The following is a 27,768-nucleotide window of genomic DNA, read 5'->3' as shown; positions in this document are numbered from 1 at the left end:
CAGTGGGCCATAGCACCACCCCCAGTGGTGGGGGTGGTTTCAGCATCCATCTGAAGACTTGGAGTCCTGTATTCCTGAATCATACCCAGTGTTACCTTTATAAAAAAAATGGAATGCTTCACAAATTTTTAAATAAGTGAATTTACTTCCTTCAATTAAAGATAACTTATACACTACCCCTAGTTTTTGAATGGCAAGAGAAAAATGCTTTTTATAAAAATAAGATAATCAGATATTCCCTGAGGTTGAAGCACATGTTTATGATGGAAAATATTCAATGTGTTTTTGGTTTTGACTTACAGCCTGTACATGCAGTGGCCATGCAAATATTTGTCATATGCACACAGGAAAATGTTTCTGCACGACTAAAGGAATAAAAGGTGATCAATGCCAATTGTAAGTAAAGATGACTCTAGAACTTCGGTGGATTATTGTAAAATAGAGCTCATATAGTATGTATGTCTTCTGTAGCGCTCTAGAAAAAGAAACATTCTCTTATATTCCTGGAAATCACATTTTTTTATATCAAATCTGCATCTTTATAATTTTCCTCTATACCTATTAAATAACTCAAATCCAACATTTCTCTGCTTTTGTGGGGGTTTATTAATTATTTGTTTACTTATTAGTAATTCTGGTAATTGTAGTGGTTTTGTCTTTTTATGATTGTCGTTTTCAATATTTATTCTTCCCACAAACTAACTTAAAGAAGCACTTGTTGAATGTTATTTAAATGGTTTTTGTTTGTTTCTCATTCATATATATTATTAAAATAATTTTTATAGTTGTAAATTACATATATGCAAACACATGGTTATGTTAGATATAAATTTACTGTATTTGATATAAACCATAAATTCCAATTGTGATAATTACAAAATTATAAAAAATTCTTTTTTTATAATTATAAAAGATTTATAAAAGATTATTAGACTATAATCCATTTAAAATAATCTGGAAAGATATTTCAATATTGTAGCACCCCCATTTTTAGAAAAATTATATCTCATAAACTATATATGAATATCTATTTAAATCAATAGGGGCAAAAGGAAATTCCATGTTTCATTGATTAGAAATGTGAAATTATTTTATATTTTATTTTTTAATATGATATAGTGTAGTGTGATCATTTACATAAATAGTAACCATTATTTAGGTAGGTGACATGTAAGGACAATATTTACCTTTTCAAAGCCCCTAATAAATATTTCAACCTAAATCTGTTTTCAAAAAAGCTTTGGCTGTTTGCTTAGTTTGCTCAGTGGGAATAGAGGATGATTATTTATTTGCTTTGACACAGAAATACTTTGAAGTTATGTTTTTTAATTAAGCCATGCTGAAGACTTCTGAAGGCATTTAATGATTGTATCTAATCTTTGTACAGGAGGATTCTGAATTTTAAAAAGTTTATTTAGCTTAAATATTAGAAATACTAAGATAACTTGTATTAATGTAATTTTTAAAGTGCAATATTACTTTAAAAATTATTCATAGCTACACTTTTCCTTTTATACATTCTTTACCTTTTATCACTTGAATTTGGACTTGATCAGATAACTTTTCAAGTTATTCATTATATGAATTAGATTAGTAGTTCATGTTCAATTTCCAAGTAAATATATTGAAATATTTTATAATAAGGAAGTTTATGTATAGCAAAAATATTATGATGAACAGATCCTAAAGAGCTACCAGTGGTCTCTTTCTCATGTTCATCCTAATGTATAATTTCCTTTCTTGAGTGTGGACAAGACCTGTCACTTGCTTTTAAACCACAAAATATGGCAGAGGTGATAGGATATCATTCTGTAATTATGTTACATTATTTGGTAAAAGTGATGCGTGTCACTTTCATGAATTGGTTTTAACATGTGTCTTGCTAGAAGACTTGCTGTAGAAACTTTCTTCCTTGCTGGCTTTGAAGAAGTAAGCGAAAGTTTAATTTCTGAAGTCAACCTCCAGCTAATATTAAGTAAGAAACCACTGCCTCTAATTCTATAGCTTCAAAATAAATTCTGTGAACAACCTGAGCCTGTGATGAGAACCAACCCTAACTTACACCTGGATTGCTATCTTACAGTGAACCCCACCTGACATGGTACAGCATGAATGAATAATATTTTTTAAATCTAGGAAGTTAGTGCATTTTACACATCTTAAAAGTAGCATTTGGAGAAATCATTGAAAACCTAATCTCCAAAGTTCCTTTGTTTCTCAGAGACTAGCATTAGTTATACCAAGGCCTATCATATTTCTGCTTCAATGTTGTAGATTGTATAGAAAAAGTTTGCATTTCAAATCATTTTTTTTCCCCCATGGATGTAAAACCTAGCAAGAATGTTACTGAAAAATGCATGCAGAACTTAACCTGATTATTCAACTTATTCTCAATTTCCTTGCCCTTCATTAATTAAAACTACATGTGTTGAAATTATTTCTCTGTTCTAATTAACTCTATTAAAACAACCAAAAACATTTTGGAAACATTTTTCACCTTTAACATTTTTATTTTAAATTGTTAAATATGTTATTTTATTCAGTCACCCTGGCATATTCATTTTATAACATTTTATTCTGGAGAGTGTTTCAAGAAGTAGTATGTGCAAAGCCAAGCTATATCTCTGTTAAGGATTATTTGTCATTTCAGTTGAATTCTGGGATTAAACCAGGATTAAAAAATAATAACTTCAGAAACGCTGAAAATACGTATGATTTTTTTCTCTGCTATAGTTAATCATGTTTTTGATGCATTTAACTTAAAATTCATGGTTTGTGCATTTTTTTTTTAAATTTTTGTAACCCGTTGATGTGAATTTAGAGTTTAGGATTCTGAATTTAGGTTTGAACAATTTAGAGAAATCTTTCTTCCATTTCATATTTTGGGAGGGATTTGTTTAAATACAAATTTATTAGTATAGAAACTGGGAAAAGACATATTAAAGAATGCCAGAAGGAAGGAAGTAGTGTGGATTAATGAATTCTCACAACTTACTTTCTCTATCTAAAAAATGTTTCTGTAACTTTACCCAGTCTTTCATTTCCTCCTCATATCTTAGAGAAAAATATGGATCTCAAAACTCATAATCTTATCCTCCCTTGTATTCTTGGCTTCTCCACTCGTTTCTTCTCTTCCCTTAGGCTCATATATAAGCTTTTACCATTAATTCTTTTGGAGACTTATTTTTAAAACTTCAATTAATGATATAAGCTTTAAGATATTTTAACATAAAGTTTACCTTTTTTCATGAAGAAAACCAAGAGACATTACAATTCTGTTTGAGTAAACGAGTTTTTTGTATTTCTACAGATGTGACTCTGAAAATCGCTATGTTGGCAATCCACTTAGAGGAACATGTTATTGTAAGCATTGGTATTTTTACTTTTTAAAAATTTGGTTTCTATTATTAGTTTCAAGTGATTTGGCATATAATAAAAGTCATCTTGAATAACTGATATAGGCAGCATGTCATTGTTTCTATTCATTTTATAATACAGCTCATTATATATTGCTCAGGAAGGCACTGCCTTTTGCTGTGTTCTCTTAATTGTATTTGGTGCATTTTTTTCCTACTCTGAAGAGTTTTGAAATCACAGTATATCTTATTCTGAACTTGGGACAAAATCTAGAACTTGAGAAATTTCAACTAGATTTTACTGCAGATTTTTCATTATAAATTTTGAAGAAATAGCATTTTGTGATAGATTTTTGCAGGCGACAATTTTGGTCATTACTAAAACTATGTAATGATTTTGTACTGAAAAATTCTTTATTAGTGAATGATCACATTTTAGATGTGTAAGTTTTTAAGAAATACTGAGGCTATTTCAATACTATATTAGTTTTAGACTGTCACCAGCACTCTGAGAGTTTTAGTACGTTGGCATCTCTCAATACTTTGTTTGATTAGTCTTTTTTACTTTTAGCCATTTATAGGTATATAAAGGTAGATCATTCTCATTTTATTTGCATCTCCCTAGTGACTGTTGACTTTAAACATCTTTTCATGTGATTATTTGTCATATGCCTATTTTATTTCATGAAGTATGTTTAAATGTTACCCAGGTTTTATTACATTGTTTTTTTTAAGATTGAGTTTTCAGGGTACTTTAAGTATTAAAGATACAAATACTTTTTCTGATACATAATTTGCAGAATTTTTTTCTGGTTTGTGGCTTGTCTTTTCATTCTTAAGATTGGTTTTTTTTTTTTAAAGTTTTAAATTTAGACAGAGGTCAGTTTTTCACCATTAAGTGTGATGTAGGTTTTTCCTAGATGCCTGTATGAGGTTGAAGAAATTTCCCCTATTTTGTTTTGCTCATTCTTTTTATGAGGAATGAGTGTTTGTATATATACAATATACAATATATTATATATGTTACCACTGTTTTTGTTCACTCACCAGTTGGTGGACATTGGGGTTATTTCTAGGCTTTGACTACAGTGGAAAATGCTGATAATGAACATTTCTTTTTTTTTTAAAGATTTATTTATGCATATAAGAGCTGGGGTACAGGCCAGAGGTGTGGGGGGTGAGAGGATTCACCAGAGGCAGAGTGGGGAACAGAACAGGCAGATTGACTGAAATACACTGCTGAGGGAAGCAGTGGGCAAGTCAGGAGAGGTCTCCTGTGCCACGTGGGTAGCTCACGGGCGTCCGGGGGTCAAACTCCGGCTGCAGCAGCTGTGGACAGCTTCATAGGTTGCATCTTAACCCCTTGCGCCACAAGAGAGGTCCCTATATGTCTTCATTTTTTGCTATGGATTCCTAGAAATGGAATTGCCAGCTAATGTGATAAGCTTATATTTAACTTCTTTCAAATTGCCAAATGATTTTACACCATGGGTCTACCATATTTCAGGTTTACCACATCTTCATTCACACTTCACACTGTCTGTCTTTTGATTATAGCCATCATAGAATTTTGTAGATAGTAGAGTGTGGAAATATCTGGTGGTTTTAATTTGCATTTCTCTTACGACTATTAATGCTGAGTTTGATTTCACGTGTTCATATCTTGAACATGTATTGTTACATGCGTAAAATATATACTATTTCCTAATATTTTTGTTGCTCTTCTAAATTTAAGTTATATTTGTTTGGTATGTAAAATTAAAACTTACATCAAAACATTGATCCAATATTTTTCAAGTTCAGTGAACTCAGTTATTAGCCCTAATTGTTTATAGATTTGTTTATTTTTAAATGCAGTTAATTATATTATATGTAAGTAAGGGTAGGTTGATTCCTCTTATTCCAAGTCTCTTGTTCTTGAGATTGTTGGGATTTCTGATTCAGTGTGAAGTCAAAACGATGATAGTAGACCTCACCATCGTTTGCTTTAATTTATTAAATATTTAATTTATTAATATTTAATTTATTAAATATTTATTAAATATTTCCTGTATCAAGTCAAGAAAATTCCTGTTCATATCAGCATACTACAGGATTTCATGATTAATGACTTTTTCTCTAGGTTGTTAAATCAGTAGCATTTCAGTACTCAGTAGCCACAGGTGAAGAGTGCTTACCACATTTAACAGCTCATCTTCAGTTCCACAGGATGACTCCTTTAAAAGATGTTAGAGGAACAGCCACACAACGCTAGATGGCAGTCTTGTCCTTTCTTATGAGAGGAAGAACTTCAGCATGTTAGAAAGAAATAGTGTTTAAAAAAAGGGAAAAAAGGTCAGTAGTTCTTGTAATAGGAAACTATTTTGATTTTAAAGATTAGAGTGAAATTTGAAATGCAGGTCTGCACTGTAACTTAAAGCAATTGAGCACAATGTGGTGTTCACTTAATTGAAAGTAATATACCAGCACTTGTGTCCTCTATACAGTCTTGGTAGTGCTTCAAATTTCAGTTTGAAACAAAAAGCCAAATGTATATGAAAACTGTCATGCTCCATAGGAAAAAAAGGTGATAGCAATGATTCCTAATTTCTTTAACCCTTGTAAATATTGAATTGCTCAATTTATTCTCAGCAAATATAAATAGGAGTACTCACAAAGTAGTGTGCTTTCCTTTTGTCCTTAAATACTTTTTTTTAGTAAGAATAACATTTTGTAATGAAGAAAACCTTGAACATAAAATGGAATCCTGGGCTACAAAAGTGCTTTTTAGATACTGCATTTCAGTGAGTAGAATGTCACTTTCTGCTGTCATCTATTTTGTGCTATTTCTCCATGATTTATTTTAAGCAATGTACTATCCAAACTGCTAATTATCACATTTTAATACATTTCCAAGTAACATCACCAATATAGTAGAAAAATTAAAATATTTTGGCTTATTTTACCTTTCACTCTATAAAAAGTAGTTTTCTTTTGATTTTTTTTCTATTGCTACTTAGCGGTCAAGATGAAATTTTGTGATGATAATACACTTCCTCTTTTGAGAGTATATAATTTAATTTCTACTTTTTGTATTCTGTGCCTACCTTTACCATTCATCACATATCATGTTAGTTTACATTATAAAAAATGAAATATTTATCCATTCATCTCACTGTAAAGTCCTTAATCATTATTAATATATTTAATGTTTATGTTTTAGACTTACAGATGTTTATAAGCATAATTTTTATTGGATTTGATTTTTTCTTTGATAGATAGCATTTTCAATAAATGTTAAATAGCAATTGCTTTTACTTTCATCAAAATTTAATTATTTAAGATACTACGTTATGCAAAAACAGTGAAAGTAATCAAAATTAAAATTAACTTTATACTTAGTGGAATTATTTTGTGATCCATTTAAAATGGAATAAACTTATTATCCTGTTTTAAGATAAGCCATTGTATTTTGTTAGTTCATGTTTTATATGACTTTTAAACTATTGAAGATAAAGAGCTATTAAATAAGATCTGGCTGGTCCATCCGCAGTTAGAGCAGGAGTGACCTTGATGAACACAGAAACTCTAAATTCTTATAATTCACAGACTGAAGACATGAGGGACTGAGAGTTATCTGACAAAACATAAATAAGTCATGTATTTTGCATTTTTACCTTATTTTTTGATTTATCAGTGTTTTTATTGTTTCCTGAAGCTTACTTTTAGATGTTCATTTAAGAATTATTTAATATTTTAGCATTTTCCAAAGATGAAGGATACTATAGCACAATTATGAGAAAATTAAAATAGGTAAGAGGAAAAAAAATTCTATTGAATTAATCCAGATGAAGAATTTGACTTTTATAATAAAAACATTTTATTCTGGTTACATAATGTCGACTCACTGTAGAAATAATTGAATAAAACAATAAGTTTAAGGAAGAATAGAACATCTGAAAATCTTCCTCAAGGGCACCCAGGTGTAATTGTGCAGACTGTGCCCCCGTGCAGCGGTGCCCTGCTGTGAGCAAGCATGGGGCTGACAACCGATTTACATTTCTCACTAAGCCTGTAACCTGGTGTGGCTTGTTTGCCTTGAACAAGGTTTAATCATTCCTTACTTGTGTAAATATGCTGCATGGACTAATGAAGCCATTGCACACCTGATTTCTAGCTAAGTCGTGTTCTGAGACTGACTTTATATAAACAGGTTGTAACATGTACAACGTCCTCATTGTGAACAATTTTTTCCTGATGTGTACAATTCATTATTCAGTATCATTTATTAAATAATACGTAGTTTTTAATCTAACTAGAATATAACTGCCTAATTTTGAAATAATAATACTAGTTAATCTTTATTGAGCACCTACTATGCCATGGTATTCTAAGCTTTTAATGTTTATTCATTTATCCAGTCCTCAAGTCAGAGAGGTATTCTTATTATTCCAATTCTGTATTTGAGGGATCAGAGGCAGAGAAAGTTTAATTAATTTGTGTAAGATCACTCAGGTAGGAAATAGCAAAGCCAGATTCAATCCCGGTCCTGTAACCCAAACTCTTAACAACTACAAAAACACTAATTTGATGGGATGGAGGCATTCCTGTGCTCATTGCCAGCACTTTTTACTATAGCCAATTTATGGAAACAACCAAAGTAACCAGTGACAGATCAAGTAGATTAAAAAGATGAAATGAAATACTCTTCAGCTATAAAAGCAATATGAAATTTCGTCATTTGTGACTACGTGGGTAGAATTGGAGAGGACTGTGTTAAGCAAAATAAGTTAGAAAGAGAAAGAGGAATACCAGATTATTTCACTCTCATGTGAAATATAAATAAAACAAAAGAACCAAACCAAACAACCCTTAGCAATCTGCCTGTAGGGGAGTAGACAGGAGAGGGTATGGAAGCAAAGAGGACCCTGGACTGTGGTGGAGGACTTGTGAGTGGTAGGTGTGGTGTTCTAACATACATCTGAAGAGGTGTGAGCCTATATTTCTGCATCATATATGGTGATGTAAAGCAATGTTATTTTCAATTGAAAATAATTTTAAAAAGAATAAAAATAGCTATATATTTGATTTGAGAGTTTTTTAATGTGTGAAGAATATCATGTTGAAGGAAATAATAAGATAATCTAAAAAATTAAAAATTCATGCCATTTTCCCAAATGTCAAGTCTTCATATGAAAATATCATTCATCCCAAAAGTGATTTATAAATTCTATGCAATTCTAATTAGGATTTCATTCAGTGCAGTTTTTTTTTAAGGACTTGATTAGAATAAATTACTTTAAAATTCATTTTAAGTAATACACTTTTAGACTGTTCAGTACAATGATGAACAGGAAGAATAGTGAGAAATTCTCACCTGATATTCAGACATAATGTTACTCTAACTAAACTGTTCCCATAGTGGCATATAATCCATGAGTATAATAGAGTGTAGAATTTGATTACTGAACATTTGGGAATTTGTTATTTTCTTTTTATAAAGTCCTTAATGACTTACCCTGCTTTTACATTTATTATTTTCTACCTTAAATGCTCTTTCTCTAGTTCATATTTTACTCTTACCTAACATGGGTTCCCCTTGGTGTCACAATGATCTGTTTTTCTTACTCTAGCACTTATACAGTGTATTTAAGTTACTTTTTTTCATTTGTTTACTTGAATGTGGTTTTTCTTTACCCACTAGAATGAAAGTCTGTGAAACTGGGGCCTTGTCTTGTTGGAACCCATATGGTATAAATGAGCGTGGATTCTAACAGGCTTTTAGAAAATATATAATGATAATAAATATATAATGAAAATATACATTTTTCAATAAATAGGTAATTATATTTGCATGGGCAGGTCTGTTATGGATGGGGTGTTTGCCCCAAAGGGCTTGGACATCATATTACAGGTTATATAAAGTGGCACAATTCTTCAATGAGAAAATTCTAAACATCAGCCATTAATTAAAATAAGTTGTTTTTTTCCCCCTACTTATCCTGTGGAACATTTACTTCAAATAAAATGTAAGCAAAATCCTATATGTCATTGCAGAACAATGGGAAGTTTAGCTATTTGGAGATAATGTGAAGAGGGTCATGACTTGACATGGAAACCACTGAATTAGAATGTTTGGTGTATAGGTGGAGGTGGTCATCTTCCTTGCTCCCTCTTATTCATTGGTGATGAATGGCATTCCCACTGAATATCAAGTATATATCAGAGGGCAAACAGTTATTTCCAGAATATGGGTAAATACAAAGGTTCTGTGCTTTTTATGTGATGTTATATCTAGCTGGTCTTCAACTTGCAAAATTTCTGCAACAGATTTTATCTTTGGGGTTATTCTTAAAGTTCCAAGCTCAGTAGATATGTTTAATTAATAATTTCAGCATGGGGCGCCTCCCTGGTAGCATAGGGGTTAAGTCTCAGTGCTATGATGTTATCACCACTAATGTAGCCTGAGTTTGATCCCTGGCAAGGGAGCTGATCCACATGGTGCAGCAGACCTCTTCTGTCTCACCTATTGCTTCCCTTAGCAGTGTATTTCAGTAGATCTGCCTGTTCTGCTCCCCACTCTGTCTCTGGTCAATCCTCTTACTTCCTGCACCTCTGGCCTGCATACCCAGTTCTTGTATGCATAAATAAATAAAATAAATCTTAAAAAATAATTTCAAGCATGGGTAATACTGTTAAACTAGCAAAAAGAAAGCTAGTGTTTATTGAATATTTATTATGTGTAGTATATAATTAATTTATTCAATATTCACAAATGTGACTTTTTTTTCTCTTTAATTCACTTACTGAAGAGTTACACCATTAAAGCTTGGAGACTGTCAGTTATTGAAATTTTCTCGTGTTTGTTTATTCATTCAGCATGTATTTATTGACTACCTGCTTTGTTGGACTCTGAGGATTTTACAGTGAAAAAGAACAGGTTCTGCTCCATTGAAGCTTATAAATTAGTAGGGGAAATAGATATTAAACCTGTTACACAGTTAGCTAGGTATAATTGTCTTAAGAACTCAGAATAAGAATTAGAGATGCTTTGGGACTATATTCTAAGCCTGACCTAATTTGTGATACAAGGAGTAGGAGTAGATAAGTGACGAGATAATTGAAATCTGATGTTGGTGAGTGGTGATGGTGTGAGGATGAGCATAAGTAGGACCAGAGGGAGTAGTATGCACCTCCTGTGAGACTGGAAAGTATGGTATTTAAGATACTAACACTGAAATATATAACATCTGGTAAAGTGAGGCAAGAGAAAGAGGTTCATGAGATCTGTAGGGTCTAAACCATGCAGTGTTTAATATAACATGTAAGGATTTAGCATAAAGAAAACTAGAAAGTGATTGAAGGATGTTAAGAGGAGAACAAAATGTTAAATTTTACTTTTAAAATAATTTGTCTCTGCAGTGTGTTGAATAGCTAGGTGAGGGCAGTCAATCATGAAAGAGACCAATTTAGTTCATTTTCTGAGGCATATTCCCGGAACTACATATTAAGTGTGATTATGACACATGGAGACTGTGAATATACTTGAACTTAGAGTCACATAAATGTTATCATTTAATAAACAATTGTCTAAGTTGACAAATACATGTTTGTATCCATACACATGGTTTAAATTATATTTGGATTTTTGATACTGTTAGTCTGCGTATACATCCTTTTCAGATTCCTCAAGATAGCTAAATATATGATCATGAACTTGTATTATGAGCAAATATGTAATTAAATAAACAGGGGAATATATACATATACATACATATATATAAACTGTATATGTAAATAGGAGAATCTGTTTTACTTTTGGAATCTTTTAGAATTCATTCAGAACCATTCATTAGTAAATAAGAAAAGTGAAAAAAAACATTTATTAAATGTCTTTATTTCATGAGTCAGACTTCTCTAAGCTGAAGACTCAGTCACACAATTATGTTGACCCCACAGAGCATGCCTATGAGACAGGAAGTTTTGTTCCTAGCAGCATCGAGCTTAACTAAGGTTAATTACGTTATAAATTAACCTAGTTGATAAGTGGGAGATTATAGTCAACATCTCCTTAAATGCTATGGATAACATTAAATCAGAAATGAAATCCAGTGTTAACTGAAACATCAATGTGGTAAAAAAGCAAACCATTTGACCACAGTTCCTTTCTCAGATTATCCAAATAAAAGGTTTCTGAAACTGTTTTAAAATTATATAGTAATTAATCTGATTCCTACAGGAGCTGAAGTTTGTATGAATGGTGCCATTGATATACAAAAATTGAGATCAGTTTCATTTGTGATTCTGGCTCCTTTGCTTTCTTGGACCTCAGATGTATAGATATTTCCAGTATGCCCTTTGATGATTTTTATCACTGGTTAATATTTTCTTAGAAATACATTATTTCATGTAGCTTTTGTGAAGAGTCAAACACGTTTATCGTGTACATTCATTACCAGAAATATATACTGTTCTCAGAAACTTTCTGCAAGTTTTCTTTCAAAATATCTTTTTCTATGTATAATTTCTTAGTCATCCCTTTCCAATGAGACATTAATTAGGTGAAGTACCTGACCTCTTCGAATGTTTTTTACATGTCAAAAGTTTTTGTTGCTGTCTTATTTGCCGAATCTCTGTATTTTACTCATGATTTTAATTTTGTGTATTTGTTATTACCCCTTTGTACTCTCAGTAGCAGCTACTGCTCTGCTTCATCACTGCTAGTCCAGTACTGACTGAACTGCATAAAAAACATCTGCCACTACCTGTTGAAATTTAACCCCTGGTTCGAGGTAGCCCTGGGAGAGTAGGAGAAGAGACACTAAATTATTTGAATAGATTTATAGTCAGCATGACTTTCTTTATATGCTACTGTAAAGTTGTCCATAAAAGCAGTACAAAAACTTATTTTAAAGTTATGCACATTTGCATAAACTTGAAACATTTTTAAATGTTAATGTTTCCTATCATATCTTATTCAACTAAGAAGTTCAGAGCAAATTTCAACACGAAGGTACATGTTTTAAGTGCTAGGTAATTATTCTCTCACAGCCTCCTAAAAATACACCAATGTGATTTTTTATATTGAGGAGGAAATATTCTCCAAAAGTGGAAAATTGCATAGTTGACTTCTGGAAAACTTTAATTAGCTTCAAAAGGAAACATTTTATATAGAAGTCTAAACTTTTCTCCCAATTTATAATAATCCACATTTTTAAATATTTACATGAACTGAGTAATATTCTTCCACATTTTGCTCCAGGATTCAGGATTACTATTTTAGCTCCATTGACATTAGGACTGAGCATTTCTAGAGAGAAAGTGTCCAATGTGCTGATCCAGTGCTTCCAAATCTGATGAGTAAGAATAGAGATATCAAGCTTGAATTTGATGGGACATGGTAGCGGCAGAGGGCTAGAGTCCTTTATGGTAGCAGAATTTCTGCAGATCAGGGGTACTGCAGCTTCTGCCCGGAACTGCAAAGGTGTCTTGGGTCACCTGTCCTCAGCTCCTAAAGGTGAGCTGTTCTGATTTCTCAATGCTTAGTGTCAAACTTGAAACAAGTGACTATAATTATGCAAACTTTTAAAAATGAGCTATAATTAATATGAAACATCCTATTAGTTTGAAATGTACAGCGTAATGATTTAATACTATGTATACGCAAAATGCTCACCACTGTAAGTCTAATTAACACCTGTCACCATAGTTTCAAATTTTTTCTGTAATGAGAACATTCTAAATGTTCTGTTAAAATTTTTCAAATATTATAGTATTATTAACTCAGTCACTATGCTGAACATTACATCTCCCTGACTTACTTTATGCTGGAAGTGTGTGCATTTTGGCTCCCTTCACCTATTTCATGTTTACTTTTCCTACCTGGTATTTTTCCTTCATCTGAAAACATAATTGTCTTTTCTCAAAATTGCAGCCCTATTTCTGAACCATCTGCATTGAACCAAAGTGATCGCAACCCTCTTTATCTAGCGCAATGTTTACTTGGCTCCCAAGACATTAAATTCTGGTTTGACTCCGATCTCATAGGCTGTTCCTCTTAATTTCTTCTGTTTGCTTCTCTTGAGGATCTGATTATTTAACATTGGTATGATTCAGGGCTCATCCTGTTGACTTCTCTACTTGTAACTGCTGATTTCTCAGCTTCAGGCTTTAAATCCCATTTTAAATACTGAAAATTTACAAACTGCTGTCTACTAGACATGTTCCTGAACTCGACTCAGCATAGCACTTAGAAATCCAGTAATTCACCATCTTCAAAACTGAGGTCCTAATTATTATTATTATTATTATTTTTTTGGTTTACATACTTTCCCCCTCCCCAAATGTTATTGATTTGCCAGCAGATTGCCTTGTTATCGAATTTGGGTAGCTTGATTTCATGCCTCTGTACTGCACATGCCTCACTCACTCTCCACCAGAGCTCTCGTGCCAACACCTTGTCATCATCCCTCCCTGGGGTCCTCTCCTCCCTTGTCTCCCTCCCAGCCCTTCTTGTAGCCGTTGTATTTTTCAATCTAGTAATTATTGCATTTTGCTACTTGGTTTTCTTTGGTTATTTATGTTTTGAAAACTTTTGGCTGCTGTCTTTTAATTTTCGACTTCTTTTACCTAGCATAATCACCTCAGTATCCACCCATGTTGTCCAAAAGGCACTGCTTCATCTTTCTTGGTAGTGGGTAGTATTCCATTGACTATGTAGTCCACAGTTTATACGGTTGTCCGTCGACAGCCATTTATATATATATTGGTTCCATGACTTGACTTGTGAATAATGCCGTCATGAACATAAGGAGTGGAGTGCATAAATCTTTTCGTGCTAGTATTATTTCTTAAAGAGTTATTTATTTTTGCATAGAAGAATTGGGGTTTAGGCCAGAGGTGTGGATGGTGAGAGGAATCACCAGAGACAGAGTGGGGAGCAGAACAGGCAGATGTATTGATATACACTGCTGAGGGGAGCAGCAGGTGAGGCAGGAGAGGTCTGCTGTGCTGTGTGGGTCAGCTCTCTGGCCTAGGATCAAACTCAGGCCGCAGCTGTGCTAGTGCTGAGACCTAACCCGTAGGCCACCAGGGAAGCTCAGTGTATTTTATCTTCTTGATGAATTTTGCCCAGTCTTTCACTTTAAGTCTGTGTTTATCTTGAGATCTGAAGTGAGATTCTTGTGTGCATACTATTAATGAGTCCTGGATTTTTGGTCCAGTCTGTGAATCTGTGTCTTTTTAGTTGTGAATTCAGATCATTCACATTTAGGGTGATTATTAACGCATGAGGCTTGTTTACTGCAGTTGGACCTTTTGCTTTTGGTTGTTTTATATCTTTCTGTTGTTTCTTTTACTATCATTTCAGTTTCCTCTGGTGGTTCTCTCAGCTTTTTCATTTCTTCTAAATGTCTCAAGATTTTTGATTTGTGGTTACCATAAAAGTTGTATCAAGCATTCTCCATTTAAAATAGTCCTTTTTGTGCTGATGTTCATTCATCAGCTTTGACTATGAATATTCTGTCCTTTGATTCCTCCCTTAATATTTTGTTGTTGTCTCATGTTATTCCTTTTATACTACCCCCATGTTATACCGGCCACCATCATCTCTTGCCTGCATTCTTGCCACAGTCTCTTTACCAGAATCACAGTTACGTCTTATTCTTACTTTAAGGTTTTATATTTGTTTCCTTTGCTTGAGTTACATTTTCTCTAGTATTCTATGCATTCTCTTACTCTCTGTGATTATTAAATGTTCCTTATCAAAATTGCAAGTATACTTCTGCAAGAGCAATTTCTCTCCACTGGTATTCTTCTCTAAAACACTTTTTACCATTTCTTATTCTATATACTTAAATTATTAATTTTCAGTATCCATTAAATAGAATATAAGGTTCATGAGTGCACTAGATTTTTGTTGTTTTTATCTCCACTGCCTAAAATAAACACTGGCCCATTGAATCTGCCTCTGCATTTTCTTGGCAGTCATATGAAAATCTGAGTAAGATGGATTGTATAATTCTCATGATCACGTATTACTATAAATTAAAAAAAAAGTTGCCTTATGCTGAATTATTCAAGAAATATATATGGTGCAGCCTGTAAAGTATATAGTAATAAATGTGAAAAATTAGTTTTAACAATAAATCCAGTGATACTATTCCTATTTTTGTCTTTTATTTTAATACTGTTTAATGACTAAGGGCATGTTATGAAAGGTATGTATCCAAAGATATAAGATGTCTCTATTTAAAATATTTTGAGTTTTTTAAATAAATATGTCAGTTTGACATTCTTGTATACCATGTGAAAGCACTCCGACATAAAACATGTAAACATCACACTACAGTGTCAGCATTATACATGGACAAAATTAAAAATAAATTTCCCCTGAATTCTTTTTATCACTTGCTAGTAAGTCACTTCTGTAGAATGATGTTTTTCAGAGTCAATTTTAAATGATTCAAGCATAAATTACCACAATAAGAAAGGTACAAGTAGATATGCATTACAGCATATTCTGAAATATTGTTAACTATGTTTCCAATGAACTTTGATTTTATGAAAGTAAGATACAAAATGTCTGCCTCTATTTTTACCTACAAAAATGTAAATGGGGCCTCCCTGGTGGTGCAGCGGTTGAGCGCTGGGTTAGCGAAGCTGCCCGCAGCCTCTGCAGCGCCAGTTCGATCCCTGGCTGCTCCCCGGCCACTGGAGGAGGGTCCCACATGGCGCGCAGACCTCTCCTGCCGCCCGCTGCTCCCCTCAGCAGTGTACTTCGGTCCTTCTGCCTGCTCTGCTCCCCGCTCTGGCTCTGGTGAATTCTCTCACCCTCCCGCGCTTCTGACTGTACCCAGTGCTTGTATAAATAAATAAAAATAAATAAATCTTTAAAAAAATAGTTTTAAAAAAATGTGTTAAAAAATGTAAATGGAATAAAATGCACCAAAATGTTAGCTGCTTTTTTTTGCTCTTTGTAAAAGTATGGGTGACTTTTATTTTCTCACTTTTATATGATTTCAAGAGGTCTACAGTGTTTGTAAAACTTTTATATTGATAAGAGATGTAATAAATAAAATTTTTAAATTATTAGAACGTCTTCCATTTCTGTATTTTGCTATTTATTGTCTGATGACCATGGCTTATATTTTACCAGTCTTAAATAGACCACTAATGAGCAATGATACTCATTTTCAATAATGATATGTGATATAATTTTAGCAAACTTGTTTTCTCAGTTTTTTTTTAAAGGAAATGGTATGAGGTTGTAACATTGTTTCCAGAGTGTGTTACTGGGTTTATTGTTCTCAGTTCAGTTTTTTAAAGTACACATCAGATTGTGTTTTTTCCCCCCCACAGACAGCCTTTTGATTGACTATCAGTTTACATTCAGCTTGTTACAGGAAGATGATCGTCATCATACTGCCATAAACTTCATAGCAAACCCAGAGCAGGTAAGATGATTTAGTTCTTATAATATTATTATGTTAATACCCATAGATACAACTTTTCCATCATCTTTCATTATAATTTTACCTGTTAGAATTACCACACTGTAGGAAGAAGATGAAGAAAATGTGTCTATAATAATACAATATCCATCTAACAAGAAGTCTTTCTATGAAACTATCTTGCTGTAAAATTACTTTGGACTAAACCAAGCCTACATCATTTTAGATGTAATTATAGTTAAGCAAAGATAATTGAACACAGACTCCTCTGCTTACATACAGATGTCCAAATTACAATTAAGGATATGAATGAAAACTTTAAATCTACCTATGAGCTTTTCTGTTATATTTTTTAAAATAAAAAAGTAGAGTTGACATCTATACTTATTCAGTTGAATATTGACTTAATATGTGAAGTTTGAGAATTATGACATGAACCAATTTAAAAAACGAGATTAAACATAACTATCTAGTGTAACTTTTTTAACCTTAATATTTTCTTTCCTGGTAGTCAAACAAAAATTTGGATATTTCAATCAACGCATCAAACAACTTTAATCTCAACATTACATGGTCAGTTGGTTCAACAGGTAAGAGAGTTTTAGTGTCATCTTTTACATCTGTTCCTGTGGAAGATGTTCTGACGTGGCCTTTTACTATTTAAATAATTGAAAATCTAGGAAATTATATTTCACAGTGTGCTGTTTCAGATAAAATAATAAGTAGCACTGTTAATAAATCTTCATATTTTGTTTAACTTTTAACCTTCTCCAATTAAGATTAGATGGCTAACAAATATTCTATACTACTCAGTTTTTACAAATGCCATTGTTAGGAAACATTCTGATTTTAATTAAGATAGTTTTTTTTTAAACTACTGAAAACACAGATTTTAATTATTTGTTCCACAATTGTTTGCTTTACAGCCAGAAATTTAATTATTACCCTTAATATTGATATGCAACAATGAAAGTCTTCTGTGCATGCTGATAAATTAGCAACTTAGTTCTACTTTCAAGCTGAAAGTTGAAATTGTTGACTTTTAAAATATGTAATTAAGAAGAACTATAAATCTAAGTTTGATTATGAAAAAGCATGCTTATATTTTTTTCCCTGTATATTTCAGGAAAGGCTTTTGTTTTCAATCTTCTATAGCCAAGAGATAGACCACTGCATACATTTAAAACAATATTTGGATTCTTAGAACTCAATATCTGATTTCTGAAAATTAAGATACAGTGATATTTTAATATGTAGAATTAAGGGAACATAGAATTCCAGAGCAAAGAGATGTTTGCAATTCTTGAACCTGTAATATTTGTGTAAAAATGAGTATTTCAGGCAAATATATAGACATTTTGTTATGATAGTACCAGACACATAATAAAATCCTTGGTGATGTGATTTTTGTTTATTAAAAATTCATGATAGTTTGTACTGTTAACCTGAAATTTACTTTTGTAGAATAAACTGAATGCAAGAATTTTAACATTTGTGTACAAAATGTATAAAATCTTTATAATCATGGTAAAAGTGATTTTTGCATGTAAGAATCACTTGTAACCTTGAAATTCCTAGATCCAAATCTCAGAAATGTATCAGCTTGGGAGATGGGATCAAGATACCTGCATTAAAAAAAGAGCAACCAAGCTAATTTTGTAACAGATGATTAGAAATTAATTCAGTTGCTCAGTGGAACACAAATTCTTATTATTTTTACTCTTTGTTAAGGTGGAGGACTTGGTAAAATTATTGGAAATGCTTTGTTCCACTAAGTTAATTTCAGTAAATATTTATTGGGTTCCCAAATTGTGTTTAACTAATTGAACACTTAGCTCTTGTTTTAAATTGTAGCCTCCTCCCAACTGAATGAAAGTAGTGATGGGTCTGTCTGTGGAAAGACAAATAAATTGATTTCTTTCCCAATTTTTAATTGGATTGAGACATGTGAAAATATTTCCTGATTTATTTTAAAAGACTGTGAAGTAGTAAATAGGAAAAACTTGATTTCTGGAGCCATATGTACCTGTGTTCAAAAGAGGGGTTTACAATTCTGTAGCTGTAAGTTCCCTCAAGTGCTTTAATTTTCTGAGGCCCAGGATTCAATTAGAAAAATAGAGATGAAATACATCTGGGATAAAATTGTTATAAAAGAATGTAAAGTCTCAAAGTCAGTGGTTAGCACAAAGCAATTAATCAGTGGTATTTAAAAATTAATTTTTAACTAATCTATTTTCATTATGTGTGGAAAATCTTATTTTCTTTCATATTCTAATTATAAACAGTTTATATTGATGATTATCTTTTTATAAGTAAAGTTACAAACATCAAGTAAATATAGTATTTTTTAAGTTCATAGGGATCTCTGTTTCCTGATATGAATTATTTAAATTTGTTATTATCATTTACATTTTAGCTGGAACAATATCTGGGGAAGAGACTCCTATAGTTTCCAAGACTAATGTAAAGGAATACAGAGATAGTTTTTCCTATGAAAAATTTAACTTTAGAAGCAATCCTAACATTACATTCTATGTCTACGTCAGCAACTTTTCCTGGCCTATTAAAATACAGGTAAGTTCAATAATATTTTATATAATGACTGTTGAATATTTTCATTACAAAAAGAATGCCTTTTTTTTTAAAGTGATGATGGAGATAGATATCTATATTTCATACAATATGAAAACACATATTGGTCCTTGGTAAAGAAGACCATGAATGTCTGTGATCACATCTCCATAAAAATCTCACATAAATAATATTATCAACATGAATTTATTTATCAGTGAAATTATATTCTGAAAAATGCATGAAAATTTGAAGTAATGTGACTGTATGGGTTTTCTGAGCAACTGTACACTTTTAACTGAGGGTTAAGTAAATACCCTTTTCTTACAACCCCACTGGAACTTATTTGCTATGCTTAGTAATCTCATTTTTGCTGTATTATATAGTACACATAATCTTAACTTTCAATAAAAATGTAGGATTCTCAGTATTTAAGAGTTCCTTAAGGTCCATCACCTCTCACCATTGAATTCTTTATCTGCGCTACTTGCAAGCTTTATGTTTCATTTTTATTGTATTTAGTCATAGACTACTAGGGCGTCAGCTTTATTGTGCGGAGACATTAGGATATTCCTTCTATGTTGAAATAGTCAAGGTCTGTGTTCTTTTTCTTGTAGGAGACAGAGGCCTGTGTGTTATAATGTTGGGACTTGTTCACTTAGCATTTTATCACTGACTGAGTTGGTTGAATTCATCTTAGTTTTTTGAATAGTTCCTTTGTGCTTAACCCTGAGCTAGGCCCTAATGTTTAAAAATCTTAAAAAAAAAAAACTATACATCTTTCCTTCTTCTTTTCAATTAATAAAGATCCACTTATCTACCTCTAGAAATGTTTTATTTGTTTTAATTTCTGTGTGATTTGTGAGAAGACTGAGTGAATTTTTAAAAAAAATTATGTTTACTGGAAAAATTATTTGTAAGGTTTATTTAACGTTTAAAATAAGGAAATAACTGTTCAAGAACTATTAGTACAAATTTCTGTTACAATCATTTCTGTCCACATAGTTGAAAAAAAATTGTACTTTGAGAGTTCTGGGTGTGTCATCTTATTTTCTAAGACTTATATGGAAATATTGATCCAATTTTACTTGGTTTATTTATTATGATTGAAGGTGACAAAAGGCTTATCTATAAACAGAACTTACTAAGTAGTAATGCAAATGGATATAATTATCATAGTTTTAATTGCTTCATGCCCTTTGTTTCTTGGTTTTGTAATTATATTTTATTTTTAAACAAACTACATGAGAATGCTCATGAGTATTTAATGGTTGGGAATTAACTTTCTATAAATGATTTTATTTGGAGAACATATTAGAAATATGTTCTGGAAGCCAAACCATTATTTGTGTAATGAAATATTCTACTCTCCCAAATAATAAATGCAAAAATTAATTGTGATTGTCAAAACAGGTAGAGCCTGACTCCTATACTTTTATTGAAATCATTACATTTATCTTAAGAAACATTAATTAAGATACAAATATGTATTCATAGCACTGTAGTAAACTTTCAATTAGAAATTTACCATGGCTAATTTTTTGAGATTAAAACATTTTTAACTTATATTCTTCCTTTTCTATTACTTGATCTTTTTTATTTGGTGAAGGGAATGAATTTTCTTGCTCTTTAATAATTAGTCCTTTCCCAGGAATGTCTAACATTTAAAGAGTCTTATGTCTTTAATTTTGTCTTATCTCAAATTTTTGGTAAGCGTTTTAGAAAAAAGAGTCTTGTAAACATCTACATGGACAAGTTTTAATTTTGCAATTAGGGAAGGATTTACTTTTTGTCTTATATAAACAATGTCAAAAATAAATCTTATTAAAAATTTGTTAACTCCAGTGCATTTAAAATTTCAAACTGGGGCCTCCCCGGTGGCGCAGTGGTTGAGCTCTGGCCTGCGAAGCTGCCCACAGCCTCTGCATTGCTGGTTCGATCCCCGGCCGCCAGCGAGGGTCCCACATGGCGCACAGACCTCTCCTGCCGCCCGCTGCTCCCCTCAGCAGTGTATATCAGTTAATCTGCCTGTTCCGTTCCCTTATCTGGCTCTGGTGAATTCTCTCACCCTCCCGCGCTTGTGACTGTACCCAGTGCTTGCATAAATAAATAAATAAAATCTTAAAAAAAATTATTAAAAAAAATTCAAACTGTTCATTTTTAATATTTAATATTGAATGCCGACAAATTCTGATCTTAAAACTCAGAAAAGATTGTTTTAAGGTTTAGTAAGCTGATATTAAAAGATAGCTCAAATTACTTTGTGAACTGGAAAGGTCAGTGGCCACCTTTGTCTTTTCCACTTTTGCCCATTGTGAGAACACTGCTATCGTGTTTAGAATAGTTAGATACATTTCTTTCCATTAATGCAAACATCTACCCCAATGTTCTTGCCTAGTTTTTAACAGTATAATATGCTACATAGAATATGATACATCATTATTTGTAAAAGTCTACACATAGATACTACCTCATTTTCCATTATACATACATATTTTCAATATTATATTGGTAGAATGGGGATTTAGTAAAATGTGTATATCTCAATTACAAAGCTTGCTGACTCCATCAAGATGCAGAATGTTTCCAGCATGCCAGAAGGCTCCTTCAGACCTATCTTTATCAGTGTCCTACCCCAGAACCATTATTGTCACAGTAGCCAGATATTACTTGGCCCTGTTCTTGAACTTCACGGTTGTATTGTCAAAACTGTTTTTGTTTCTTACCTATTCCTATTCCTTTCCTGAATTTCTAAATTTTATTTTTATGAGCGATTTTGTTACTCTATGAAACATTATAGTGTGAATTACCTGACCAGCTGCCCTTGTGATTAAAGCCTGCATGTGAGTAAAGCTCAATTAAAAGGCAACTTATGACTTTAATGTATTTACATTGTTTCTGCTAAAATCCATTGTTTCCATGATTTTTTTTTGTAACCCTTCCCAGGCACCTTGTTTAGGTGATTTGTGAGAGCAGTCTATTTACCCAGAAATAAGTTTTATTTTTTGATTTTTTAAATGTTTTTGAAAATGTTTAAGGAATAAGCATTTTTGTTGAGGATTTTTATTTTACTTTTGTATTATAACAATTCTTGCATTTCTTATTATTGAGTAGTATGTATTATAAAATTATTTCTGGGCCTTCCTGGTGGCACAAGGGATTAAGTCTCAGCACTATCAAGCTGTGGCCAGCTACTGCAGCATGAGTTTGATTCCCAGCCAGGGAGGGAGGTGACCCACATGGCTCAGCAGACCTCTGCTGTTCTACCTGCTGCTCCCCTTAGCAGTGTATTTCAGAAAATCTGCCTGTTCTGCTCCCCACTCTGTCTCTGGTGAATCCTCTCACCCCCCGCACTTCTGGCCTACACCCCAGTTCTTGTATGAATAAATAAATAAAAATATATCTTTAAAAAATTCTCATATCATCAAAATCTTATCTTACTAATTAAATTCTGGAAATCAAGTAAATGATTTTTTTCTGTATGTTACATAGTACATCTACCAAAGTAGGAATTTTTAAGTAGTCAGCCATTTCTACACCATCATGCAAGCTTTTTTTTCTTTTTAAAGATTTATTTATGCATACAAGAGCTGGGGTACAAGACCAGTGATACAGGGGGTGAGAGGATTCACCAGAGACAGAGTGGGAAACAGAACAGGCAGACTGACTGAAGTACACTGCTGAGGGGAGCAGCGGGTAAGTCAGGAGAGGTCTGCTGTGCCATGTGGGTTGCTCCCTGGCCGGCCAGGGATCAAACTCATGCTGCAGAGGCTGCGGATTGCTTCATAGTGCGGTGCTTAACCCCTTGCACCACCAGGGAGGTCCCCATTATGCAAGCTTTAATTTGAGATCTTCTGATGTTTTATATATTATTTGATCAACTGTGTATTTAAGAAAGCTCTTATAATTAAAATTTTTTTTTAAGATTTATTTATTTATGCAAGCACTGGGGTACAGTCAGAAGCACGGGAGGGTGAGAGAATTCACCAGAGCCAGAGCAGAGAGCAGAACAGGCAGACTGACGAAGTACACTGCTGAGGGGAGCAGCGGGCAGCAGGAGAGGTCTGCGCGCCATGTGGGACCCTCGCCCAGAGGCTGGGGATGGAGCTGGCGCTGCAGAGGCTGCGGGCAGCTTTGCAACCCAGCACTCAACCGCTGCGCCACCAGGGAGGCCCAGCTCTTATAATTTAAAACAAATCATTCTAATTTTTTTCCTCCAAATAATGTTTATTGAGGTATAGTAGGTTTACATCTTTGTAGCTGCTCTGGGGGTTATAGTTTCAATTCTCCACTAATGTTTACCTTCACACCCTGCCCATGCCTGGTGCCCCAACCATCTGTATTGCATTCTGTTGGGTTACCCCCATTCCATTGCCCTCCTGCTCTGGTTGCCTCTAAGTAAAATAGTAATAAGAAGAAAGAAAGACAAATACCAGATGGTTTTGCTTATACATGGAATATAGAAAACATAATAAGGGGTCATTCAAAACCAAACCAATAATCATTCTAATTTATTTTTAAAGATTATTTATACAGGAACTAGGGTAAAGGCCAGAAGCGCGGGAGGGTGAGAGAATTCACCAGAGACAGAGTGGGGAGCAGAACAGGCAGACTGACTGAAATACACTGCTGAGGGGAGCAGTGGGCAAGATAGGAGAGGTCTGCCTCACCATGTGGGTATCTCCCTGACTGGCCGGGCAGCGAACCCATGCTGCAGAGACTGGATACAGCTTCACAGTGCTGTGCACAACCTGCTGTGCCAACGGAGAGGCCCAATAATCATTCTAATTTTAAACAATTTTTCTTTGTCTTTGATAGAGTATTTTTGATCCCAATCACGTTAGCACTCAAATATCCTCAAAATTCTAATTGTCACTGTAATATACATGGCAGTGTTATATGATAAATATGCCAATAATCTAGCAATTTGACAAGAAAATATTCTGTTATTTTGGAATGTTGGGAATCATGCAGCTGAGTTGATTTGCATCAATTTCTAAAGTGAGTTTTATATTTTGGTAACACTTATTCTTCATGACATAATGCCATGCAATTGAATCTTGACAATAAAAAGGGAAAATATTACTACTACAACCACAAAGCTAAAAACTTGTAAAACAAAAAGCATGCATGAGCTTAAGTATTTGTATTCTGTAATAGTGCTACTCATCAACATTTATACATCACCGTTTAAATTAAATTAAATTAGATTGAATCTAAATTACCTGTTTCTGAGTAAATGGGGTTTGGTAATTCACTATTAAAGTCAATCTGCAAACTGATGTCATAATTTAGATTTGATTTTGTTTTATGAGAATGATGCTGGGAATCATTCTTCAATTTGCAATTCTAATTTCTATAGTAGACTAGGTGATATCCCCTTACTAATAATGGTTAAGTTATAAAAAACAAAATAGGAAAAGAACTGAAATCCTAATGCTGACTTCTGTAAAATTTTATCATGTGTTAGTGTTCTGAACATAGAAGATGAATTATTGGAGCACAAAATAATATGCTAAGCTATTAGTTAAGTAGATGTTGAAGTAAAGAGGAAGTTTCATCATATGGATATAATATTAAAAATGTGTTATAATAAACTTGTGCTGATAAGATGTGCTTATGTAATTTTCCCCAAATTATCCCAAGGTAACATTACTCTTCTTATTTATTGTTGTTGCTTTACAGAAAGTTTGTTGATTCCTTATTTAAAATATTATTATGAATGCTGTCTTTTTTAAAAAGAATATTTTTTTGCATACTCAGTTTGTTTTTAATTGAGGTAGCCTTAGATCACATTGTCGTTGTCTAGGAGAAATATTGGATCGCCCCCTTCAGGTATGGCAGTCTAATTGCTGGCATTAAAGAAGGCTTAAGGATCAAATAATGACTTTCTAAGGAAAAGTCTTAAAAAGAAACATTTTAGTCAAAACGAATCTAAGAAATCCTCCCATTTCTTTATTAATTTTCAAAAGGATGGATTTAGGCTCTTGGGGGTGACCTTAATGTACTATATAGTCACATGTAGGTTCTCAACAAGAAGCTTACAAAATGTTATAATGCAGTGTTACTTTGATTAAAAAGTATGAAAAAAAAGAAACTCAAAAAATAAAAAGATTCTAAATTATGTTTTTAAATTCGCTGTGGAAATCTTTGTCATTTTGATTAGTACAATTACTTAATACTTTTAGGTCCTTTGTTTTCATATGTGTTATTTCCTCTTTCCTCTTTTTCACACTTCTGCTAATTTATTAAGTCTTTATTGAAGCTCCTCTCCCTTCTGTTTCATTTAAATATTTTCAACACTGTCTGAGACTACCTTTCTATTACAGTCTGTCTTAATCTACCAACATTGTTTATTATTTTACAAAATGATGCTCTTTTGAAGATTAACTAGTTAGTTTTGAATTGTTGTATCAAGAATAATTCTCTTCCCATGGATTCAGATTACTGTTGATAATGTTGTTTGATAAATTTCATTTCTCATACACTGTCTTATACAGCTACCTGGAGAGAAAATTCATTTGTATCTTTTCCATTTAAAATATGCTTTTTTTCTTAAATCTTTCAAAACATTTTTGACTATAACCAATCTCCTGTAGGCAATTTCCCCCCTCAGTTTCTGTTTAAGTGTAATTCTTCAAATACTTAGAAGCATTGTGGGAATAAATGTTACTGTATTTAAGACTGTATATGCTACATGCCATAAATGTAGCCATCCTCACAACTGATTATAATTCTTTGTTATATATAAGAAATACTGGTATTTCTTACTTAAAATACCATTTTAGTTCCTTGGTGTTATTTCCTTGCATTGAATGCTAAGACAATTATAAGACTCATCTCCTTTGTTTTCCTTCACACCTGGATTGTATTCTCCTCTATTTTGTCCAGTGCCTGAAAATGTATGTTTCATGTATTTTGTCTAGTTTTCTACTTGTTTAAGGAAGGGCAGAAATCTCATCCCTGTTAGTCCATGTTACTATATAAATGGAAATTCTGTTACATGTTTTGAAAGATTTTTCATAAAAGATTATTGAAGAAGGAAATTTCAATACCTTAATTTAGCTTCAGCTATCTGGAAAAATTCACTTATGGTGAACATGATGTGATGTAAAAGTATAACATTTACTCTGTTATAGCTACTGTGTGGCAGATACTATGGCAAGGATTGTATTTCTATCAATTCAGTTATTCTTTCCTCTGACATTATGAGATAGATTTTATTATTTTTTTTATATTATGATACACCTATGAGACTAGTGAGACACTAGGCAAAGATTTTCCAAAATGTATTCACTAGTAAGTGAAATGCTAGTTGCTAAACTACATATTCTCTGTTCAGATGCTGAATTATTAACTAATACATGCTACAGTACTTCCTCAAGAAAGGCTAGTTTTACTTCTCAAAATTCATTTCTTATTAACATGAAGTTATAAAATGATGCGACATATTTTATACTTTGAATGGTGTGTAACAAAAATACTTATATGGATACCTGCAGCTTCCCTAGACAAGAATATATAGACAAAAACAATCCCTCTCAGTTTCTTTAATACAGTTGAAATTTTTCTTTGACTTACAAGCAGGTATCAAAGGTGTTAATTGAAAATGTGATCATTATCAGATGAGGAAACTCATCTGCATGTTTACTTAGGTCTATTTAATATGTCATAAGGTTTCATATGAAGCTTGAGCACACATGCTTAACTTTATGATAGTATTTGAAAACTATTTAATGTTATAGGTATGCAGAGGTCATCATTGGTACCTGAATATATTAAGTGTTCTAGATGAAGTTTTAATTTTCATATATGATTAATTTTATAGTGACCCATATGTCTTGATTAAAAAATAGTATGTTTGCAAATGTCTTGAAATATCACCATTGGTATTGGAGACTAGCACAGAGTCACTAAGTTTCAAACTTTCTTTTACTTTGATTTTTCAGATTGCATTCTCACAACACAATACAATCATGGATCTTGTGCAGTTTTTTGTCACCTTCTTCAGGTAATTTGCTTTTACTGATGTTGAATTTGTTCAAACTATATTCTGTATGTGTTGTCACCTTGTTAGATAATTTTTCAATTCTTTGATTTTTGAAAAATCATATGGTGTGTCTTGAATAAATTTTATATAACTACCATAGAGCATATACTTGTGAATATATTTGTGCATGGTTATTTTGCTGTTGTACTGTATAATGGGTAATGAATTCTGTGGAAAGGGAATGATAGTTTAGTGTTCCCCTGTCACATGAGTAATTAAAAGCTGCTTTAATTAATGAAATTAATAGAATACTCACCATATTGATTTGGTGCAGCTCCCACAATTACATCAATTCAGTTATTTTCTAGACAATATCCTATGTATTCAGCAATATGCTAACGTCTGTAGATGATGGGGAAAA

General features: G+C 32.6%; 1 protein-coding gene across 1 annotated transcript in view; it reads left to right on the top strand.

Annotated features, from left to right (window-relative positions):
- Positions 1-27,768, top strand: part of ATRNL1 (attractin like 1) — a gene marked incomplete at both ends in the record, with an annotated part of 464,603 nt that overhangs the window by 105,070 nt on the left and 331,765 nt on the right. Inside the window, 6 exons of the mRNA XM_084245317.1 lie at positions 303-396; positions 3,311-3,363; positions 16,695-16,789; positions 17,298-17,376; positions 19,203-19,360; positions 27,307-27,368. Coding sequence (XP_084101443.1) covers positions 303-396; positions 3,311-3,363; positions 16,695-16,789; positions 17,298-17,376; positions 19,203-19,360; positions 27,307-27,368 — 541 coding nt within the window. The remainder of the gene's footprint in view (positions 1-302; positions 397-3,310; positions 3,364-16,694; positions 16,790-17,297; positions 17,377-19,202; positions 19,361-27,306; positions 27,369-27,768) is intronic.

Source organism: Talpa europaea (assembly GCF_964194135.1).
Source record: "Talpa europaea genome assembly, chromosome: 10".
Lineage (NCBI taxonomy): Eukaryota > Metazoa > Chordata > Mammalia > Eulipotyphla > Talpidae > Talpa > Talpa europaea.
The sequence above is the reverse complement of the archived record's forward strand: the minus strand, read 5'-3'. Positions and strand labels throughout refer to the sequence as shown.